This window comes from Scardinius erythrophthalmus (assembly GCF_964197995.2).
Source record: "Scardinius erythrophthalmus genome assembly, chromosome: 6".
NCBI classification, from domain to species: Eukaryota; Metazoa; Chordata; class Actinopteri; order Cypriniformes; family Leuciscidae; genus Scardinius; species Scardinius erythrophthalmus.
In genome coordinates, this window is record NC_138226.1 from 16,015,910 (window position 1) to 16,038,832 (window position 22,923).

Genomic DNA, 22,923 nt, shown 5'->3' on the forward strand with positions numbered 1-22,923 from the left:
GCTCAAGGTAACAGGAGACACAGAGGGATAATCCAGTGAGTTGTTTTTGTGCGAAATATCAGTGGCCAAGGGCTGTGAGACAGTCTACATCAGAAAAAAAAAAGGGGAGGATGGAGGGGGTCCCTTCAGTGTGAACGCTCTTCGGTGAAGCATTGTGCATTTCCATAAGAAAGATGACCAGCAGATGCACAGGGAAAACACATTCCCTGACATTAAAAAGGAGGCTGAGATTAAAAGAACCAGAGGCCAAGCAGCACCTTGTAAAGGCGTCTCTCCTCGAGTGCCGAGTCTGAATCAATTACCACTCGCAGGACCGGACTCAATTAAAACCTGCCACGGCGCCAGCGTGTGATTGCAGGATACTTACAGCGCCACGCCGAAACAAATTGAGAGAGGCATTCATGCACGTATCTACCTTTCAAAGCTTTCGAGAGCCGGATTGAGTGCCGGCGCGCCTTTGTGATTCGCTCAAGAAGATCTGACTGGATTTCAGGAAATCAACATTTACAAGAGAGGAGAGAAACGTATTAAAGTCTGATATGACTTTGCTTTTGTCATTTAAACGGGCGTCCTTTATCAGCCTGGCGGTGAATGATGTCTGTTGTGTTGACCGACTTCCACAAAGCAGAACTGAGAGCGACTACGGGCTTACAGTAGCAGACTGCTCTCGGGGGCCTAATCTCTCTCCCTCTCTCCCTCCATCCCACCTCCTTTCATGTTCCGCCATCCTTAAGTGATGTTTCAGCCATAATGGCCTATTGAAAACCATAAGAAAACATGATACAAGCTAAAAGATGTCCACCAAGGCTTTTCAGACAGACTGAAAGGCAATGAACTATGGGTGTCTGATGAAGCAGACGCATTGTTCATCAACTGTTTTTCTTCTTTTGTAGTTTTCAACAAATCTGTCTCAAAACAAAACCCCTTTGGACACTGTTAATTTACCTTGTCAATAAAGATTTTTTTATTTAATAAAGACACTTTTTTCTATTGTGTTCCAGATTATGGATTAAATTCCAAGGACAAAACCAATGAAAATTTAAAACATCTCTGCAACTTATACTTGCTTCAGGATATAAACACTTTTTTATATATAAACGCAAATTATTTGTGTTCCATCAATTCAAACTTTATTCCTGAGGCTACATTTAGAAATGAGATAAATATACTTATCTCTTATTAGAATATGCCTGTATTCTACTTGTACATGGGTCAATAATAAAATCTTCTTCATAATAAATATTGTCATATATAATCATTTTCATTATATTTATTCATAAAATATCAGCACTCCTGGAAGGCCTCTCAGACATTTAGATTTGGCACTGGTATTGCTATCATTATGAGTATGTATTCAATAGATTTAATAGTATTCAAATGATTTTTCACTGTATAATCTCCTAACTCCTAACCCTACCCATCACAGAAAACTTATCAAACTTATCAAAAATGATCAAATATCAAAACAGCAATAAACTGCTGAAATTTGCATGAATTAGGACCTGAGATATTTATCGTCAAACAGATGAACTTTGATTCCAGTGGCCCTTAAAAAAGAAAAAAGAGCCCTAAAGAGACAGACTGAAGCAGCTATTGTCTGGTGAAAGCTGGCTTTCAAAGCACTAGCAACCTGCATTATCCTGTGAGGGAGGAAGCTTTCCCTTGACAAAAATTAAACCAGCTCCTACTTGGCACTTTATTATCTCTTCAACTGAGTGATTTATTGTTTGTGGAATGAAAGCAAAAGAGGAGGAAAATTACATTTTCAGCAGAGCCAGGGCTTGTTCTGCCTCTACTCCTCTATCCTGGAAGAGCTCACGACAAACAATAATGTCAGCTGTAATTGATCTGAGGTCGCCGGTTAGCCCTCCAGTAAAAGCCCACTATTTAAGCGACAATCCGCCCTGCCTGCTCCTCAGATGCTGTCTAATGAAGCTGTCCATCTCTGCTATTTACCTTCTCTTAAATGGAAGAGAAAAGATGTACTGTATGAAGCCCAGCCAGGGAAGATTTGCTTTCCTCCCGTGAAATAGGACCTGCAGATGCCGTTGGAATGTGTAATTGGCTGCAGAGTCGGAGACGGGGGTTCCAGCGCTAATTAAATGACTTGTTTCTGGCCTATCCATCTTTGTTTGCGAGCACAACGCGACGGAGCAGTGTGTTGTAAATGCTCTTATCTAAACAGACGTTCTTGTGCTCGTCCCTTTGATTTGAGGGCCAAAATCATACGCCTTTTGAAGTAGCTGTTGAATCAGGATAACAATTTAAATGGTTGGCGTTTCAGAATGGCAGATTGTTATTTTTGCAATTCCCTAAAACTGTCAAGGCTTTTGCCACAGGTTTCTCATTCTCATATTTCATTTTAATTGTAAAAATATATCCGGCTACTCATAAACTCATTCTGGCTATTACAAAGGACCTTCAACCGTAAAAAAAAAAACAGAGCTCCATCTGTGTAGAGAAGATGTTACTGGAAATAAACACATAGGTCCTTCATAAACAGACATGCTTCTATGGTAAGGGTATAGATTGTTTTCTTTTTCCCAGAAGGCATAGCTAGTCAAGGCTGTTAAACGCTGTAACTCATTAAGGCCCGTTAGAGGAAGGTATTTCACTTTGAAGTAGCCACCCACGGTCTTTCTGTGTCATTGAGAAAAACTTTAAAGTCTTTTCTTCCTGTTTATAATCTTAATGCTAATCATAAAAAATAACATCTTGAATTTGTTAATATCCTCCCCCAAAATGATAATAAAAAAAGAAACAGACCTGTACACTATCACCAACAATCACAGAGCGCTAAAAACACCCCCAGATGCTTGAGAATGTGATGTGATCTTAAGCCACAAGAACAGAGAAACTGCATCCCAGTGTAAAATAAGGATTTACTATACTCACTCTGAAGTGAGAATGCTTAATAAGAAACAGAGGTTAAAGAAAAACATCTATTACACACTTGTGAGTGTAAAAAATAATGGCAACAAAACATCTCTGGTTTGATGAGGTAGCATAATTACGCAGACCCACAACCCCCCACAACCATCAAAGCAAACATGTGGTAGGGATTACGGAGGAGACAGACAGTACTATTTTATTATTTATTTATTTATTTATTCTTCCTTCAGGAGGATAAAGACCCAGCAGCAGTTCTTGGCATATGATGGAGTGCTTTTGGTCACTACCTGTTTATGCAAGCTGGCCGCTAGCAAACGTATGATATAGGTTCTGATTTTGATATAGAATTATATTATTGAAGTGTTTTTATGTAAATCTAAATGGCTTAGAAATGACCAATAAATAAAAACAACATGATATTTATAAAAAAAAAAAAAGATATATATATATATATATATATTTTGATTTTGATCATGCTGGAATAAAATTAAAATTAAAATAAAATAATAAACAAATACATAAACAAACAAATAAATAAAATAATAATAATAATAAACGCAAATGACAAGGCTATGGGTTAGCACCACAGTTGGCACCACATATTAACTGTGATCTTGTGGTGTGGTTAACACAATTACCTGCATGTTACGAGATGCCCAGACACAGGCTTCAGGACACATCACTGAAAGCACACCCAATTTCGATTTGAATTAGGTCCAGCTTAAATGTGTCTTGTATCAGTCTCCATAAACTACTGCTGGTTTAGGGAAAGCATAAGGGAGCGAACATTACCAGCAGATGGGTACAATATATTCAAGTCCAATCAATAACCCCCCTCCCTGAGGGACTGTGACACCCAGCCAGAGGAGGGGTGGGGGGAATCATTTTCATCAGTTACTGAGCAAAGGGTCCCGTTTAAAAAGATTGCTTTTGGTCAATGGCAAGCAGTTGTCATTTGACTTGGACTCTGAAATGAAATGTATCGAACGGTGTTATCAATCACACAGTGCAGGGGTCCATGAGACGGCTTTCCAGGGGATAAGACAGCCTCTTGCATCATCTGTTCTAATTACAAAATTAGCATCACGTTGCAGAGGCTGCATCTTTGCGTGATTCTGAAATTCATTGTGAAAGGAGATTTGTTATGTTTGTCATGCCGCTTTGGTCTTATTGAATGTGCTTAGAAGGATAGTTCACCCCAAATGGAAATAATGTCATTATTTACTCATCCTTATGCGTGTCAAACCTGTATGACTTTTTTTTTTTTTATGAAAAAAAAAATTTGTATGCATACAACATAAATCAATGCGGTCCAGTGTTGTTTTGGAGCACATTGACCTCATTACAGTTGTAACATTCTTCAAAATATTATTGTTTGTGTTTCACAAGAGACAGAAAGTTTGTCCATTTGTCCAGCAATGAGAGATCACATGGAGAGAAAGTAAAATAAAATAAATTAATAACATGATATAATAAAATAAAAAAAAATATTTAATGATATTTTTATTCATAAAATATAAAACTAAAACTGTTTTAATTTTTAATTAAATAAATAAAAACAGAGTGATATATTGAGATTTGTATATACATATATTTGTCCAGCAATTTGAGATTACATGGAGAGAAAGTAAAAATTCTGATTTAGCTCTATATTGTGTCTATATTTGTGATTATTTCCTTTTATATAAAGACATTTAGTGGAAACATCTGACACAAGCCAAACATAACCGAGAACTCTTTTAAGCTTTAATAAAGCAACCTTTACGCACTCAAATTTCCTCTGGGTCACTAAGAAAAGCACAGATTCTTGTACTACGAAGCCTAAATGCGGGCTACTTTCTGTAACTTGAGGCAGTGGGATGATTTGTTCTGGCAAGAAGCCTGACCCAGAGTAGGATCACTAGTCTGGTTGGGGTTAATGGGGCTCCAGGCATGATTGATACCAGTGAGTGATAATGGCTGCGCCTTCATTTCTCATGTTCTAATTGCTGCAATGTTATTATAACTGCAATAATCATGGCAATATTCCGATTGCAGCACATCCTCTCTGTCATCATAAGGCACGGCGGTTACGCATCACACGCTGGTTTGTTTCTCTCTCGTAATTGAGTGCAGTGAGATGACCTATCGGAGGAATATTCGAAGCAGTCAAAGCGCACGCAACTTTCGCATTATGGACCCCAGAAGCTTATCGTGTGTGAAAGGTTGAATGTCATTTATTACATGTATCACATTTACACCATGTGACATTGTCTTTTCAAATTGCGCAGATCTCTTCATCCCTATCTTTGCCTCCAAAGGTCACTCAATTCCACTTATAAATGCAACCTGACAGAGATTAGTAAAGAGGGACGGGCAATGCACCACGTCTCACAACTGAATCAAACGGCTCCAAATTAATTCATCCTATTAATGAAGAACGAGCTTTAATGTTGATGAGGCCCGACAAGTAAACCGGCTACTTATTTATTTCATTCACTCCGCAGACACAAATATCTGCATGAACATGTGCCACGTTTATGCCGGCTACGCTCACTGCAGTAATGTAGAGCTGTACTGCTTTTCAGAAATGATAGAGCATGATACGGATCATTACAGAAATAATGTTTAATCAATTCCCATTTTGTAATCTGTTTCTGCAGTTGTAGGCATTTGTGTACACCAGCGCTTTGCACATTTTTACACCCCCCCCCCTCTCCCCCTCCCCCTCTTCCAAAATCATGCATATTCAATTTTATGCTGATGCTTAACTGTCGATGCAACCGGAATTAAAACAAGCAATTCGACTTCATTAAAAAAGTAAGTGATTATCGAGTTATCTTTTTGAAATTCTATTAAAATGTGTGACGCTCTCCACTTATCTGTCACCTGCTTCCCAGGAGCACAACACACTAATAGAGGCACTCAGAAACGAATGCCCAGGAGAGGCTGCGTGTCTCTGTAAACTCAGCCCTGGTTCTCATCCCGGTCTCAGAGCTATTACCAATGCTTCCTGCCTTCCCGTGAACAGCCCTGCTGATGTTTGAGGCGAGACAAAACAGCATTCAACAATGTAAACTGACAGAGGTGAGGCGGATTTGAAGAAACTTGCTATCTGCAATGCTAAATGCCTATGGTGGAACTCAGTCAGAGAGTAATAAGGAATGAATCATCGCCCTGAATTCTGCCGATGCGACTCAGATGTGGCTAGGAAGTGAACATGTTTTCACTGTTTAGCTGCGGGCTGGTTTTTCACTCAGCAGACTTCTGGGCAATATATCACATTTTCATACTGTATTCGTGGTGATTTAATTTAAGCAACATCATGAATATGATGATGATTTTATTGCACTTTTATTTATCCAGTAAGTTTCCTGAAGAGAATGTCATTAAACTAGCTTCACGTGTCTCACGAATAGCAAGAATGTTTCTGATTGAAACTTCAGCAAAAACAAAACGCAAAACGCCATTAAGTTAAATTCCTTGAATCAGTTCAATCAATTGATTCAAAACTCTGATAAAGTTTAAATGAATCATCATTCATATTAGTCAAATGCATAGAACACATTTTATTTACATATCGTTTTAGTAAAGAATTTGAATATATGAAAAATGCCATGTGGACATTTGAATTATGATTCAAACAAATTGCTGAGTTTCATTTGCATAATCAAATGAAGTCTATTTCCTATCTTGTGTTCATTCAGTGAAAAATAGTCCCAGAAAACATTATGATAAGAAAATCCACTTTTTAATGTAAATAGAGAAAAAGAATATCATTTCATTTTTATCCATGACATAATTTATTTCAAAAAAAGGATTAGTTCTAACCATTTCACCCTGACTTAGATGGAGGCATGAGAAAAGAGAGAAAGAAGAAAAGTGGAAGTCAAACGGACAGACTCGATTTAAGCAAAACTTTCTGCTGTTTGCCGTTGCCTTGCCACGTTTAGCAGTGCGAGGCCGGCAGATTGAAAAACAAAGCGCAACCCTTGTTGGATTTGTCCTTCCACAGTGTGGGATTTATTATTAGAAAGGACATAAACAGACTAATTAAATCACAGCAGTCGAGGCTGAGATGACAGCTGGTGCTGTGTGTGACCAAACAGATCCCTATCAAAGAGCAGGAGGCATTGCTCACTCAATCCGTCCTCTATGGGGAGCTATTTTAAGAGGCCCGGCATTGAGCACGAACGCTTTATGCTAAATGAGGGCTCAATGTACAAGCTGGCTGATTATAAAGACGCGACACGGCCCCGATGCATGATGGATGTGCATGCTGTAAAGACAATGGGTTTAGGGTCTATGTTTTTTGATAGGTGTTGAGGAAATGTGACAGCGCTCATCAGAAAGATATCGCACTGCCACCGACTTCCTCTGTGTCAGTTAAAAGCGCCGAGTGCTTGACGCAGTGATGCATTGAATTTATGACGAGATCGCTCTTGACAGTGTAACAAGTACAATAAGAGGCACGAGTCTTTTACTGTTATTAATGTGTTTGGAAGCTTATCCATATGGTTAAGTGCATAATAAGACTGCTTCAGAGACGGTTCATTCCCCTTTGAAGTGATTCTTCATCTCATGCAATCATGCATCGAAAAGGGTAATTCTGCGGACAAATTTATACATTTTGAGTAATTAGTACAAGATTTGAAACACCACCGGTTGATTGGTTGCACATGTGAAACCACCGATGAGAAGAAAATATGGTTTTAACAAGTCAATAATGGCAAGTGCAATGAAAACAACTTAATCAATGGCACTGCAACGTTTGCAAACAAGAGCTTGAATTATAACACCAATAATTGATTCCCCTCCTCCCCGCTGTTTTTTTTCCTTTCCCTCCCGTGATGTCATTTCCAATCGATTCCTTCCTGTGTACAATGATGAGAAGTTTCCCGAGTTTGTTTTTTCGCTCTGACTCTTTCACCCGCTCCACCAATGGAAATTTGCAAGCTGCACTAGCAGCTTAACCAAAAAGGATTAACTCCCATATCCAACCGAGAACACAGATAATGCTCGGTAATTGGTAAAAAATGAAGATGAATGGGACAGCAAGATAAGGACCAATTAGCTCCTCCACGCTTACAGCTGCGGTCTCTCTACAGATCCATCTCTTGAGTGCTGGCCTCCTCTGCCAGAAGAAGCCTGGCGGAATTAGCGGCCTGACCTCATCGATGGTGGGAAGCCCACCCATCATCTCCCCCCATCACTTTCAATTCTGTCCCTAACATAGACACCTGTCACCGGCCCTGACGTGACAGGTTTGCGCTCCCCCACGTCCCCCAAAATGCTAAACGCCAGATCTGGGCCAGGTCTGAGCACGCTAACTCGCTAAATCAGAGAAACCCACACAAGCACGTGCACACATACATGCCTGAAAGTTTGTCGCTTATTTCATTATGGCAGCATCATCTGGTTGGTGATACACACAATTCCCCCATCTAATTACGGAGAGGATTTAAGGTCCATTAACGTTGCCGTGGCAAGGAATCAGATGCAAAATGGCACCCAGTGGCCACCAAGAGAGGGATTCTTTTCACCTCCTTCCATTTCTTAACCTGAAGGCAGCAAATGCATGAGTCACAACACGGGAAAGAAAGAAAGAAAAATGAATGAAAATAAATCAAACAATTCATCATGCTGAAAAGGGCAGGTGTTGGTTTTGGTTCAGGTCTATTCAATGCGAGAGAACGGATCACTGTTTGCTTGTCTTCCAGGCACATGTTTTGCTTGGTTGTGATCTTGAATTGTGCCGTTTCCTGTGAGTCAATGGAACAATCCACATTGTAAGAGAAGGGAACCCCCCACCTCCTTGAAAAAATGCTGGGGAAGAATCAAAAGGGAAGCGAGCGCTAAGCTTAATCACGTTCACCACCTCCTCTCTCGCTTAGGCTGTTTGGCTATTTGGCTCCAATTTTAACTGGCTGACTGTTTTTCTCCTTGTTTTTGTAATTAATAATAGTGATGCAAGCCGGCGAGAGTTATTGAGCTGAATATTTAATGCAGAAGAAACATTAGCCCATCCAATTTGCATCAACATCAACAAATCCGGAGAAGAGTACAATGTCCTTCACACACTTAATATCAGCCTGTCTCTACTTCAGACTAAATCTATTCTGCTCTAAACTGAGAATCTCAATCAGAATATATATCATTGGGGGAATAGAGTATTTATATATATATATATAAAAAAGTAGAAGCAACTACCAAGCAACCATCAACAACATAGCAATGCTGGGAATACCCTTGAAGTGGCAACTTTGGCATGTTGGTGCACCTATGATTATTAGGACATTCCATAGGAGTAATGTTTTTTATCCTGTACAAACTGTATATTATATCCCCTTACACTAACCCTACCCAAGAAAACTTTATGCATTTTTACATTTTTAATAAACCATTGTTTAGTATATTTTTTAAGCCATTTTAATTACGAGGACTCAGGAAATGTCCTCAGAAACTAGGTTTACGTTGTAATACCAGTGTAATACCCATGTCCTTATACAAATTGGACACACACTTAATATCTTAATAATAATAATTTGTATGATGATGATGATTATTGTTATCGGTGGTGTTGCCCCTAGTGACATTTAGAAAAATAATTGCACTTTCATGTAAGCAAGTGTCTCTAAATAAAACCTCATAGCAAGAGCAGCTGTTTTAATATGCTCACTTCCTGCTCATGACATTGTCCACCCCAGTCTAGAGTGTTTAACTGAGTTCCTCTGCTCTAAAGTCATCCCTATATCTGTCAAATGATTTCAGACTCTGGACTCCAGCTGCAAAAAGCGCCTGTGAGCAGGACATAATAGGCATTCACAGCCCAAAACCATTAGAGCCAATCACGAGGCTCAGGAAGGCAGAAGTCAGCAGAGCACCGCCGCTAAGAGTGTATTTTCACAGTTGTGTGTTTTCTCTGGCACTCTTTTAAAACACCCCGATGCGATATCACTCTCTCGGTTCTCTGGCGAAATGACCTTTCCGTTTTAATGCAGTAATGATCCAGAGCAGTGAGGGAATTCGCTGGGAGACGGGAATGGAAAACACTGTCTATTTCACTTAAAAACCTAATTTATGTTGCAATTAAAGGCTGAAAGGAGCTTGTTTCTCCCCTCTGGCTGGCTGAATAGAAGCAGCTATATTTCGCCCTCTTATCATGCGGGTGACTCCTATTGGCCACCCCGTCACAGGAGAGTGCTTGATATAAACAAGAGATTGCACTGACATCCAGTAATCAATATTAGGATGGCTTCAGTACCAAACATAATTTGTCTCGGCCTCCGTTCTTTTGACCAAACTGAGCATTAATTTAAATCATAAATCTGGGAGTGATTTAAATCCCGGAATGAGAGGCCCGCCTGCCTTTAATGATTTATTTTCTACATTTCTGCAAGCGAGAGATTTGTCCATACGCGGTGACAGGTCACCTTCAAACGCCAGAGGTAGACTGTTCATCACCATGCAGACTAGCATCTCATCGCTGCGAGTAAATATTAAAGTAAAAGAATCCAATTGATTGTGGATGGGCCGGAGAGGCGTCTCAGCCATATATTTCACTCAGAGCTTCTAATGCCTCTCTAGTTCGGCTCCTTCGCTCACCGCTGGGCCTGGAATTATTATTCTTCAGGGAGTCTGCATGCTCAAGGTTACAATTTAAATTGTAAAAAGATAAAAACAGTTTCTTATTAGCCCCATTGCCGCAGCCTCGCCTATTCCGATTCGCATTTATCTTTATTTCGGTGACCTCGCGGCCCCCCGCCGCCGTTCGCTGTTAGATGACCTCAGCTCCGCGCGGCTTCCTTTCGATAAATCTGCTTAGAGCGCACCGTGTTTTGCCAAAACTCCTAGTGTCAAATGCAGCTGGGAAAGCCTCGACGCAGGGTGGATATTCACAATGGAAATTACACACGCACAGTTCAGCTCTGGGATTATGGTAACTGAATCATTTGTAATGGATTTGTGGTTTAATATAACAGTGTAATTTCCACAAAAAATGGCTTTAAGTAATGTTGCAAAGAGAGAGAGAGGAAAAAATCTGAATGTATCTGAGAAACGATTAATTGGAGCGGGGGACATTCAAAACTAATTTTCTTCACCAAATTGAATTAGCGGCTCGCTTAATAGCTATTAGCTTTGGGATAAAGTGCTCATGGATGCATTTGATGTGTAGCTACTTTAAAAGTGCATTACCTGCTAATGATGAATTTGGAATCAACCAAACAAACTGACTGCTCAAAACAAGATTACACAAAGCTTTCTAGTTTTCTTCCAGATCTGGTATGGTTTGCTGTTTGATCTGCATTTAAGTGAGCTTAAGAACATATTTGAAGAAATTTTCATAGATAAATAGAATAAATTATGTTTAGTTTGATAACAGCAGATCAGTTTGTTCTCTCAAAAAAATAGTTCACTCAAAACTGTCATTCCAAAACTGTAAACCTGACTTTCTTTAAGGGAACGAACAAACAAAAAAAAAAACAAAAAAAAAAAAAACATTTCTTACTGTCTTACTGAAAAATGTGGACCTTTGATCTACTGACTTTTATTGTGTGGATGTAAACAGTTAAATTCTTCAGAATATCTTCTTTTGTGTTTCAAAGAAGAAAGAAAGTCATACAGGTTTGTAACAACAAGAGGGTCAGTAAATGATGACAGAAGTTTCATTTTTGGGTGAACTATCCCTTTAAGTGATGAAAATTCAGTCATCATTTACTCACCCTAATTTCTTTCTTCTGCTGAACACAAAAGAAGATATTTTGAAGAATGTCAGTAACCAAACAATTGATCGGCCCCATTGACTTTTTTTTTTTTTTTTTTTTATATACAATGGAAGTCAATGGGGCCCATCAACTGTTTGGTTACCCATATTCTTCAAAATATCTTATTTTGTGTTCAGCTGTAGAAAGAAATTCATGCAGGTTTGGAACAACTCATTTTTGGGTAAACATAAATGGGTAAACTTTGGGTTTGATTTGAAACCCTGTTAAAACTGACACTGAAAGCCCAAAACACTTTGCGAATGCTCAAACTATATGTGGAGGAAATGGAAAACACATGACCACATCGCATTCTGCCCTGATGAGTCCCACCAACTCATGTGCCAATCAAAAAATGTGCCAAAACAAGGATTTTAAACTTTGTATCTACATGTGGCTTTAAAAGAAAATAAACTTCTAGTTGAAAATTTGGAAAGCACATACATATGCATGCACAAGACTTTACAGAACATCTCCGACATGTCTGATATTAAAGGAGAACTCATTTTTTTGTAAATTTGGAGTGCTGTCAATACAGAGAACAACGACAAAAATCGGTGTTGCCGACACCATGTTATCCTCTTTTTAAAATTTGCACCCTGTTGACTTCAATGGGGCAAGTTTTAAACCAGCTTTTAGCCTCTTAACATCCTTGATGTGTCATTACAAGTGCACAGCTAATGTGAGTGATTCCTTCAGAGTGAACAGGGTGAATCTGACTGCAGTAGATGTGAAAGATATGTATAAAAATGATGTTATTTCAGCCAGCGCACATACCTGTATTTTCTTCCTGTTTTCGGTCGAAGTCCAAAGTAATTGAATGTCGAGTTCACGCGCATGATTATAGGTAACTAAACCTATGGGTGCGAACTCGACAATCGATTACTATGGACTTCGACCGAAAACAGGATGTAAATACAAGTATGTGCGCTGGCTGAAATAACAATTTTTATTAATATCTTTCACGTCTACTGCAGTCAGATTCACCCGTGTTAACTCTGAAGGAATCACTCACATTGGCTGTGCACTTGTAATGACACATCAAGGATGTTAATAGGCTAAAAGTAGGTTTAAAACTTGCCCCATTGAAGTCAACAGGGTGCAAATTTTAAAAAGAGGATAACACGGTGTAGGCAACACCGATTTTTGTCGTTGTTCTCTGTATTGACAGCACTCCAAATTTACAAAAAAATGAGCTCAATGTTCAAATTGACCGGAGTTCTCCTTTAACATGCAGTGACAGATCATGTTGGTTAAATTGGTTAAATTGTTAAATCAAACAAATTTCTTCTTTTTTCCCACTTCATTAATATTTTAGTATTAATATTTAGTATTAAATAAGGGACCCTCCCCTCAAAATCTGATCACAAGCAGTCGCAGAAGACACATTTGAGAAGCATGTTACTCCCAGGTGTAAACAGCCATGTGTCTTGCCTGACCACTTGTGACGGGTTGCGAGACGGCTGTTAACAGGGCCTGCATTCAGTGTGAGTCATGCTGCTGGTGGATGGTGACTCACCCACACTAGAGCTGAGGTCTCCGTTTTCTGAGTCGGCCCCGTGCTGGGTGTTGCTACCATGGTAGCTGCTCATCACCTCCAGTTTGATCTTCTTCACCTTCATGGCCTCTGCAATGGCAGCGTTGGTGGCGGCCGCAGCGGCTGCAGCAGCGGCTGTGAGACCTGCAGATAGAGGACAGAAAGATGGAGTCACTGCATCATACGGGTTCAGCTCAAATGGACCTAAAACAAAGGTATGATCAAAAAATGCTTCTAGAAAAGACATTGTGCAGGAATTTCAAGGGGGATAAGAGACAGTAACATGAGGACAACACGTTCCAAATTTTAAAGGGGAAAAAATCTATTTGAAATTTGATGCATTAAATGAATAAAAAGTGACAGTAAAGACATTTATAATGCAGGAAAATATTTTTATTTCAAATAAATGCTGTTCTTTTGAACTTTCTATATATAAAAATGTTTCCACAAAAAATTAATCACAACTGTTTTTAACATGTTTATTGAGCACAAAGTCAGCATATTAGAATGATTTCTGAAGGATCATGTGACACTAAAGACTGGAATAATGGCTGCTGAAAATTCAGCTGTGCCATCACAGAAATAAATTACATTTATATTTACATTTATATATAACAAAATAAAAAAGTTATTCTAAATTTTCACTGTATTTTTCTGAATAAAAGTTGTGAAGAAAAATTGTACTGACCCCAAATGTTTGGCTGTACTGTATTATAATATTGTGTCTAAAAAATAAATGTAAAAATAAAAGAAAATAAAAATCGATATTCATTTTGAGATTTGCTAAAGATAACATCATAAATGTATCCTATTGTGTTTAAATATTACCTTTAGTGAGCATCAAATGACCGCAAAGGTAATCTAAATGTAAAAATAGAGGAAATAAACATGCATAATTAAATATCCAATATCAATACATTATGTAATAAGGCAAAATAACAATTTTACACTCATGTTTTTGAAATCACATTACTTTGAGTATGGCTTTACCTCAGAAAGAAGGGGGGAAAACTGCTTTTCGCTCTATAACAGTTTGACAGTCTTTTCTCCCATCACTAGCCTAACTCAGTCTAGCACTGCGTCTTAACTAGAGCAGATCATTTGCATCCCATCACCGACAGTAGCTTTGCTGTTTTTGATTACACAGCTGGCCCCATTGGACTGATGCAACATTTTCAGCTGGAAGCCTCACTGTCATGAACGTCTTCTCTGATTTCCATCTCTTTTTCTCTCTAAATGCAAAGATGACGCCGTTGAGCTTTGATGGTGACAGATGGAATCAGGAGTACATATCAGGACTGACATGTTGCCATGGTTTCTGTTTGTAAATAAACGGGTGGGGATGTACGACAAAGTGAAAACAAACAGTCTGTAACAGTGGGAAACCGAAGAAGACGCGCTCAAATATGCACGCATACACACACAAATGTCTGTAACATCTCAAACACACAAACATTAAACGGCATATCCGTAGTTATTCCCTCTGAATGAAGAGGAACGCTGCAATTCAAAGTCTTTTGGCTCCAGTGGCAATATTACATTTTTTTTTCCCCATTGTTTGATTTGTTTAAAAGGAGCACAGTGGAGATGGAGAGATTGGATAAAGAACTGACTCGCTGTCATTTACTCTTTTTCAATGACAAAACACCTGAAAGACTCGCAGAAAGTAAAAGGAGGATCCTTGAAAGAGACCTTGAATCCATGAATGAAGATTAATGAAACGATGTGAATGGATGAATCAAAGCTGAGCTTTTTTTCCAGCACTGTTCAGTGAATCCTGTGAACGCAGTCTCATTTTGTACGTACAGTGTATTGAAAATGGTTACAGTACAATAACCTCATTTATGAGGCAAAGTGGATTCTGGGATAAGGGCTGAGCAACGTCATGACACTACAAAATATTAAATATCGTGACTGAATGTACATTTAATGCATCATTTAAACAGATCTGTATCCTGCATATTTAATGATTATTATCCCCTTAATTCATTTAAAATGAGTCCAATTAATGTCAAGATATGCCAATTAAGAAAATAACCCCAAAATATCCTCAACATTAAAGGTGGAAGATAAATAAAACACTGAATAGGCAATACAAAAATTAACAATCAACAATTGTTTTCTTTCCATATCATTACACATAGGCCTGTCATTTGTCGCTAAATTGACAGACATTATATGTATCGCTTTTTAGCAAACTAATTAAAAAGATGCAGTCAGTATTTAAAACTCCTCTTATGTACCAATCAGTGATACGCTCATAGTTTGGCTTTCGTTTTCCCCCACATGAGGGAAGCCAATTGGCAAATTCATCATCACTAAAGTGTCACTTTCACTGACATGACTCGACTGCGGCCATTTGGCCACTGTCTCTTTTCCTGAGCGCGAAGAGAACGGGAAAAAGAAAGATATTGAACATGTGGCTTTAATACGCCACCTTGCCTCCCCAGCAGCAGACAGGCAGATGGTGTGAGCAACACTGCATGCCACCGGCTTTCTGGGCTTGTTTGCATTTTAAAGTACATCAGTACCATATTGATGAATCGTATACACTGTGTCGGAGTGGCCGCTCTCGTTTGCTGTTGTATATTCATGCCCTACAGCTGCGGAGGGGATCTACCTCCCCCCCTCCACTCATAATAAATATGGCCTCCAGTCGCACCGAAGGTCAATCTTCATTTGCGTCTAATGGGAGAGAGTCAACTGTTTTCTAAATGAGATGTATGCATAGAAGAGACCTGGAGAAAAATAAAAATAAAAAAAGCCTTCTGGTTGCTTGTGTGAAAAGTCGGGCCCTTGAGTTGCTTTTACCAGAATTTTTACTTCAACAATTAAGCACTTCAATAATGCATTAAACATCCGTCGTATTCATTTATCAGCTAAAATGGACATGGTGATACGTAATGTCCTGCAGGTATGGATGTTATCAATAAACAGCTTAACACAATTTCCTGCTTAATTAGCCTATTACAATATAGACCAGTGGCTCCCAGCTGGTGGATTGTGACCCAAAAATGGTAAAGTCAGCGACTGCAAGGAAAAAAAAAACATATGCTGCTACTAAACATTTGTTGTACATAGTTATGACAGCAAAATAAATAGTTTTGTCAAATGCTGTAGTTAAAGGCAAAAGACCAATTAAACTTCAGAATGTAGGACAAATTGATTGTATCAGTCAAAAACTGAATAATATTAATAATAATAAAATGAATCAATCAATCAATCTTTAAAAACAATCAACAATGAAACCCAAACCACATTAAATATGGGTTTACTCGCATGGTTTGTGCCAACCATGTTTTGGAGATAATATATAATTAGATAATAAAATCATAAACAACAACTGTGAAATATATTATTATGGAAATGGTTTTTTAAAAACCATTCTGGTACTGCACTGAGCTACTACTTGATGTAAAATGTAAAATCTGGGTCCTGAAGCAGTCAAAAACCAGTTGAGAGCCACTGCTACACCTACAAGCATTCATGAGCAACTGTATTTACGTTTATGGGTCCTCTTCTACATTATCATTCCCTATTGTTCCAGAGAGATAGTTTAGTTCATTAGATCACAAATAACTTCCATCATAGGCTACAAGGGGGTTTGACTGTAACATCTACATCAGAGTACCCATCCACAAACTGTTCTTCACATCAGCAACAAGTCCACTCGTATAGTGCCCGTGCACGTCTGAGCATCACAACGAGCAACCCACTCCTTCTTCAATTAGCATTCATTAGTATGCCAAGCACCAATAGCAGATCGCAATGTTTCGACTTTTGAAAGTCACCTTTAGATTCAGACCCACATGTCTGTTTTTTTTCACAGACACAAGGATCTCTTCAGCCACATATAAACAGCCAAACATAAAAGAGAACGAGCGGGCAGACGGGGCGCAAGACGGGGCGTGGGGAGGGGACAAATAAAGAATCACTTGGTACTGTCATACTGCGCACAAAACAGCAAATAATGGAGATGGGGTCTGATCGTAGCCCTTGGAGCAGCTGTCATATTAAATAATAATGAAGGATCTATTAATATGCAAAGGAACCAGCAGCAGACTGGCTTAATGCTGTCATGCCTCTGAATATTGTCAGAATGTTCATTATTAATTAACATGCGGGCTGCCCCGTACCTGCTCAATGTCAGAACATTCTTATAACAAATAAGAAATGTATGTGCCTCCTTCCACTAATAGTGTAATTAAATTAAGATCAGATTAACTTCACATCAGTACACAAAGAGTGACTTAGCCATGCTTATGATAAGAAAGTGCTTATCTACTGACTCAATGGTGCGCGCTCCTAATAGAGATCAAGGCTAAATGTGACTATTTACTCAGTATATTTGCAGAAATGAGCTCTGTTTCAGTGACTATTGAGGACCGATCACACACACAAAGCTGAGGTTGTGCCAATGAGGACTAGGTGAATTAATGCATCTGAATTGTTCCGTCTGCATTGGAGCCAAATACAGCACATCAATTATAAGCTGCCGACACTCGGTTGAGGAGAGTCACATTAGAGTTGACTGATCTGTTTATGACAGTGTAATCTTGCATCTGCGTGAAGGCCTCATGTTTCATTAACCTCTTTTTGTGTCTATTCTCCCAGTCTTGCTGCATTTCTAGTTGATTGTGTCCACCTAATGACAGACTGATGGAATGATACTCTGATGCCATTACCTGAATAGCTGTAAAACATTGTTCACTGTACATTTGACAAAGTGTCTACAGTATATATATATATATATATATATATATATATATATACACTGTATACACAAATACATACATGTTTTATATTTGAATACATTTTTTTTTTAAAAATTCCTGGCAAAGCTGAATTTTTAGCATAATATCTCCAGTCTTCAGTGTCACATGACCTATCAGAACTCATTCTAATATAATGACTTCCTTTTCAAGAACTTTTCTCATTAATATCAATGTTGAAAACATTGTTATGCTATATTTTTCGGAAAACTGTGATTAAAAAAAAAATGCAGCAAATAACAGCATTTATTTGAAATAGAAACCTTTTGTAACATTATAAGTGTTTTACTGTCACTTTCCGTCAGTAAATTACATTCTTGCTGAATGTATTAAGTTTAAGTTTAAAAAAATCTTAGCACAGACTTTTGGATGGTAGTATATGCAAATAATGTCATATTATATATCCATTTCATGGTTCTTATTTCTGTCAAACCCAGAGCAAATGACCTGTGAGATTTCATCTATATTTCATACAATATTTCTGGTGAGTAATTTCTGGTCAATATAACAGTAATCTGAGACCAACAGTGAGATAAAAATGGCTCTATTTTAGCAGTGTAACTGTGATGCTAAATGCAACTGAAATGAAAATATCTCAAGTGCTGCGTTAACAACGTTGTGCACAAAGGCCCTGAACATTTGCCAACATTACAAATACATTCTTTTATGATGAAGTTACATCAACAACAACAACAACAAAAACGACCACTTCATGCTGTATTGAGCTGTTGTATGCATTTGCTCTCCCAATCCTGGTGCTGGTCAAGATAACTGGGATCCAAGAACCGAATGCGGGCAACTCTCATTGCATCTACTCATTGTATGCCACTTCATCAAACAACCGAAGACCCTTACAAACTTGATTGTATAAAATGTTACTTTTCTTCAGATGTTTCAACCAAAATGTCAAGATCAGAGCCTCTCTCATGGTTTAAAGGCCTGGATATCAAAGGGTTTTTGTAATGGTTTCTCAGGACTAAATAAGAGAAGACTCATCCTGGGCTCTCCCACTGGCCTTTAAGTTCATGTTTTTAAACAAGACACTGATAGGCTGACCTCACTCAAACATAAAGGCAGGGTTGAGGGTTCCTACACATTTTCCATTTCAAAATTCCATACTTTTCCAGACTCACATTTTCAAACCTCTCTATAGATTTTCAGACCATATTTAACATAAATGGTTCATACAGCATTGTGTTCAGCTTTATATTTGGTATATAGAAGTCATCTATAAATATTTTTATTTTCTCAGGGTTTTTTTTTTCATTGATTTTCTCGAAATGACAACATACAGAGCCACTAAAAAATAATAATAATAATAAATAAATAAATAAAGAAAGAAAGAAATAAATACAGATTTTTGCATGCACATGAGAAACTTTTTTGTGCCCTCGAGAAACTATTCACATGCGCACAGGAATTGTTTGCATGTTCACGCATTACAATTTTTTGTTTTATATATACTATAACCATTTCCTTTGTGCGTTACTGCCATCTCAAGGCCTAATGTCCAATTTAACGCATCCTCTGTGGCGGTGGAGAAACCATGACGCGAAATGGGCTGATGGCATTTGCCAAGTTCAAGGGTCTATAAAAAAGTGTTCAAAATTTGGCTTTTCATATTTCAAGGCATTAGGTCTACTTTAGGTTTGGAAATTCCTCAAATCAAATTCCATACTTTTCTAAACTGCATAGGAACACTGTAAAGGGGCAGTTAGACGCAGTTTCCCAAGCAGAATGTTTCACTAATGCTTAGCGGCATCATTCAAGATGACCAGTTCTGTTGCCAATCTGGAAGTTTCCTCCTCAGTCAGATTGCATATGCAAAAGAAATAAAATACAGGAAATAAATTAGGTTTGTGCATAAACTATTTTGGATTAGTGCCTCGTTCAATTCAAGTTTTTACATTTACATTTTAAGCATTTGATATACACTTATATTCAAAGCAACACTCAAGTTACACGTTTTAATGCATTCCCTGTTAACTGGACCCATGACTTTGGTGTTGCTAGCGCTATTGCTCTATTGTTTGAGCTACATTATAAGCTGAAAATTATAAATATTGTTTATAAATATTGTTGTGTTTGAGATGTTGCAAAAGACTGGTGGACAAATACACGACTACATTGTGACATACTTAAATGTGCTGGTAAATTAAAATTAAAATACAGACTAAATATAATTTAAATATACTTCTTAACAATTCATTAAAGATATCACTTTATAATAACTTTCATTGATGTGCCTTCACGTAAAGTTGGAAATTTCATAATTACAAGCACACGAAAGTCATATTTACAAGTGGGAAACTGGGAATTCTAGATGATACACGAGTTACAGAGTTATGACGTTGGAAGGGACATGTCGACTTGAAAAATAGTTCATAAAATAGTTGAAATATAGATCAGTGAATGAAAGAAAGTCTGTAGTGAATTATAATTTTTGATCAACATACAGAACATTCACAATTCAGGGTTTGCATTATGTAACAAATATTTAGTTTTGATACAATGTATGAATAAGTCATAGAAATGTGTAATTTTCATAGATTTAAATTCAGTGTAGTTCAGATGTAATTATTTGGGTTTATTGTTAACAATATAATTTTTTTTTTTTGTTTGCGTGTTATGTTTCCAATGCATGACTGAAACAGTGGCTGAAACAGGTATGAGTTTCCCAGGTGCACTTAACTCTTTCCCCGCCAGCGTTTTTGAAAAAAGTTGCCAGCCAGTGCCGGCATTTTTTATAATTTTCACAAAAGGTTCATGGCCCCCAGAATATTTTGTTGTATGAATATTTAAACATGCAAAAAGTCAAAAGAAAGAATGGATCCTCTGGTTTTAAACAAAATCAAAAACGTTTTATTCTAGCTTCATCCAATCCTTTTTTATCAACACTTGAATGTAGGAAAGTTTAATAAAAAAAAGCAACATTTTGAGCAAAAAGCTGAGAAAATCACATTTTTGTCAAAGACTACATCTAGATCGGATTCAGAATGATGATCAAAACATAGATGGAGTAGATCGAGTCCATTAACACCACCAAAGCTTTCACAGTCCTATACCACTTCCTGGGTCGACATTTCATTCAGTATTAGTCAGTTTTGTTCTGCTTCTTCTTCACATGTGTTTTATTTAGGATATTCAGTACTCTTTCAGAAGATGCGTAATAGCGCCCCCTACCATATAACAGTGAAAACACGGAACGACGGAAATTTCCATCAATGGCGGGGAAAGAGTTACCGTTCTAACATTCTATAATTCTTACCACATGATTAAATAAGATGACTGGTCAGTGTTAGTGCTAACAATGTCCAAATATTAAGTTATATTTCTAGGGAACACGCAGAGAAAATGCATAGCTTAGTTGCATTCGATAAAGTAAATGCTTGTAAATGTAAAGTCATCATGAAGTCTGCTTGTCTGAAGATTTATAGTTAGCTTGTTGTGTGACAGCAATATAATGTGTCCTATAGCCTACACTGATCTATATAATGTCATTCTATATAGATCAGTGGTCCTATAGGACAGAAAACATCGTACTTTGCAATGAAAAAATAATAATAACACAAACAAATGGTTTGGTTTAAAAATGATAACTAAATGGCTTTGTGTTTAATCATTGCTCAAGAATCCACAAGAGAGATTTAAGTTAACTGTACATTAACAAGGAGTGAACCATAACCGAATGTGTGTTATTAAAAGATGGCAGAACAACCGAGAGCACGATATGTAAATCAGGTTCTTTCTCGTGAGTGACTTCAAAGCTGCTACAATGAAAACCAGCCATAAATAGAACAAAAGCATAAGAGTTGCTCCAGGCCAACTGAAGGCACAAACGGTTGTTGTTGATTCTTGTGGCGATAAGCTTACTTTAACATCGCGACGGCCTATGTACATTTAGCAGTGAAGTGGATTTAATCGGGCTAATTAAAATCCACTCAAGGCAGAATGCAGCATCCACTATAATAATCTGGAAGAGAACAACTCTCCACTCCAATTTATTCTGGAGCTGTGGTTGCACAGGGGGGCTTGCTGGGAAGGGAGGGGGGCCGAAGGGAACGGTCAATGGGTCTGGCTGGTAGTTTGGGTGAGGGCTGTCAGATTTTGCAGTGTGCCATTTAACGGATGTGCAGCGGGTCGCTACGAGAACGGGCCGGGGCGTGGGAGGTGGTCTGCGTGAGTTACCTGTGGGGGGAATGATTCCCGGCGACATGAGGCCTGGCACAGAGTGCGGCATGATGTGAGGGTTCTCCGGCGATGTCACACTCTGGGTCCGTTTCGGAGGCCTCCCGGGTCTTGAGCTAAAACAGAAGTGAAGTGGCGGAAAGGGGGAGGCAGAGGGAAGTGGAGAAAGAAGGGGAGGGGTGAGGGACAGAGGTTGCCGTTAACATTCGGACCAGAACGCAATACCATTCCGAAGAGCTAACATGTACTGTAAATAAATTCCTTTTCAAGGACAGTTGCTTTTTGCTGCTCGACATAATAGACCTCCATAACTAATTAGATTACACAGTGAATTCATTTCCTTTATTGAAGATCAACCACTTTTTGATGCATAATTCATGACCCGCACCTCGTTACCTGCCCCTCTGTATTAATATCCCTACACTATTTGAATTACCTCGTTTGCATATGCTAAAATCCGGCCATGCGGCTTTCAGCCTGGAAATTACATGTTAACTTGTTATAATTATTGCAGTCAGGCCACTATTGATTTATGAGACTTTTAAAAACCAAATTTGTGTAGTTCTAGTAATGAATGATATTCTACGTTTCTTTAGGAAATTAAAAAGAAAAAGGCTGCCTTAGGAAACGTTCTGCTTGCTTGATTTAATAGGAGTCGTAGCTGGAAGCTGGTGTGACTGAGTGAATCAGACCTGTTGTGCGTTGATGATTGAAACTTTTATTACTTGAAATGAGTGACCAAGATCACACAATGATTAATGATGCAACAATTGCCAAATCCGACGAAAAAAAA

The 22,923-nt window shown here is 38.2% G+C and overlaps 1 protein-coding gene across 10 annotated transcripts in view; it reads right to left on the minus strand.

Annotated features, from left to right (window-relative positions):
* Window positions 1-22,923, minus strand: part of dachd (dachshund d) — a 106,136-nt gene that overhangs the window by 32,693 nt on the left and 50,520 nt on the right. For 4 of the 10 annotated variants that reach the window (XM_081367493.1, XM_081367492.1, XM_081367489.1 and 1 more), the window contains exons 2-4: window positions 22,131-22,246; window positions 13,999-14,031; window positions 13,153-13,314 (exon numbers count right to left, since the gene is read on the minus strand). In XM_081367493.1, the coding sequence (XP_081223619.1) occupies window positions 13,153-13,314; window positions 13,999-14,031; window positions 22,131-22,246 (311 nt within the window). The remainder of the gene's footprint in view (window positions 1-13,152; window positions 13,315-13,998; window positions 14,032-22,130; window positions 22,247-22,923) is intronic. The other 6 variants (XM_081367494.1, XM_081367496.1, XM_081367491.1 and 3 more) reach the window with 2 other exon arrangements.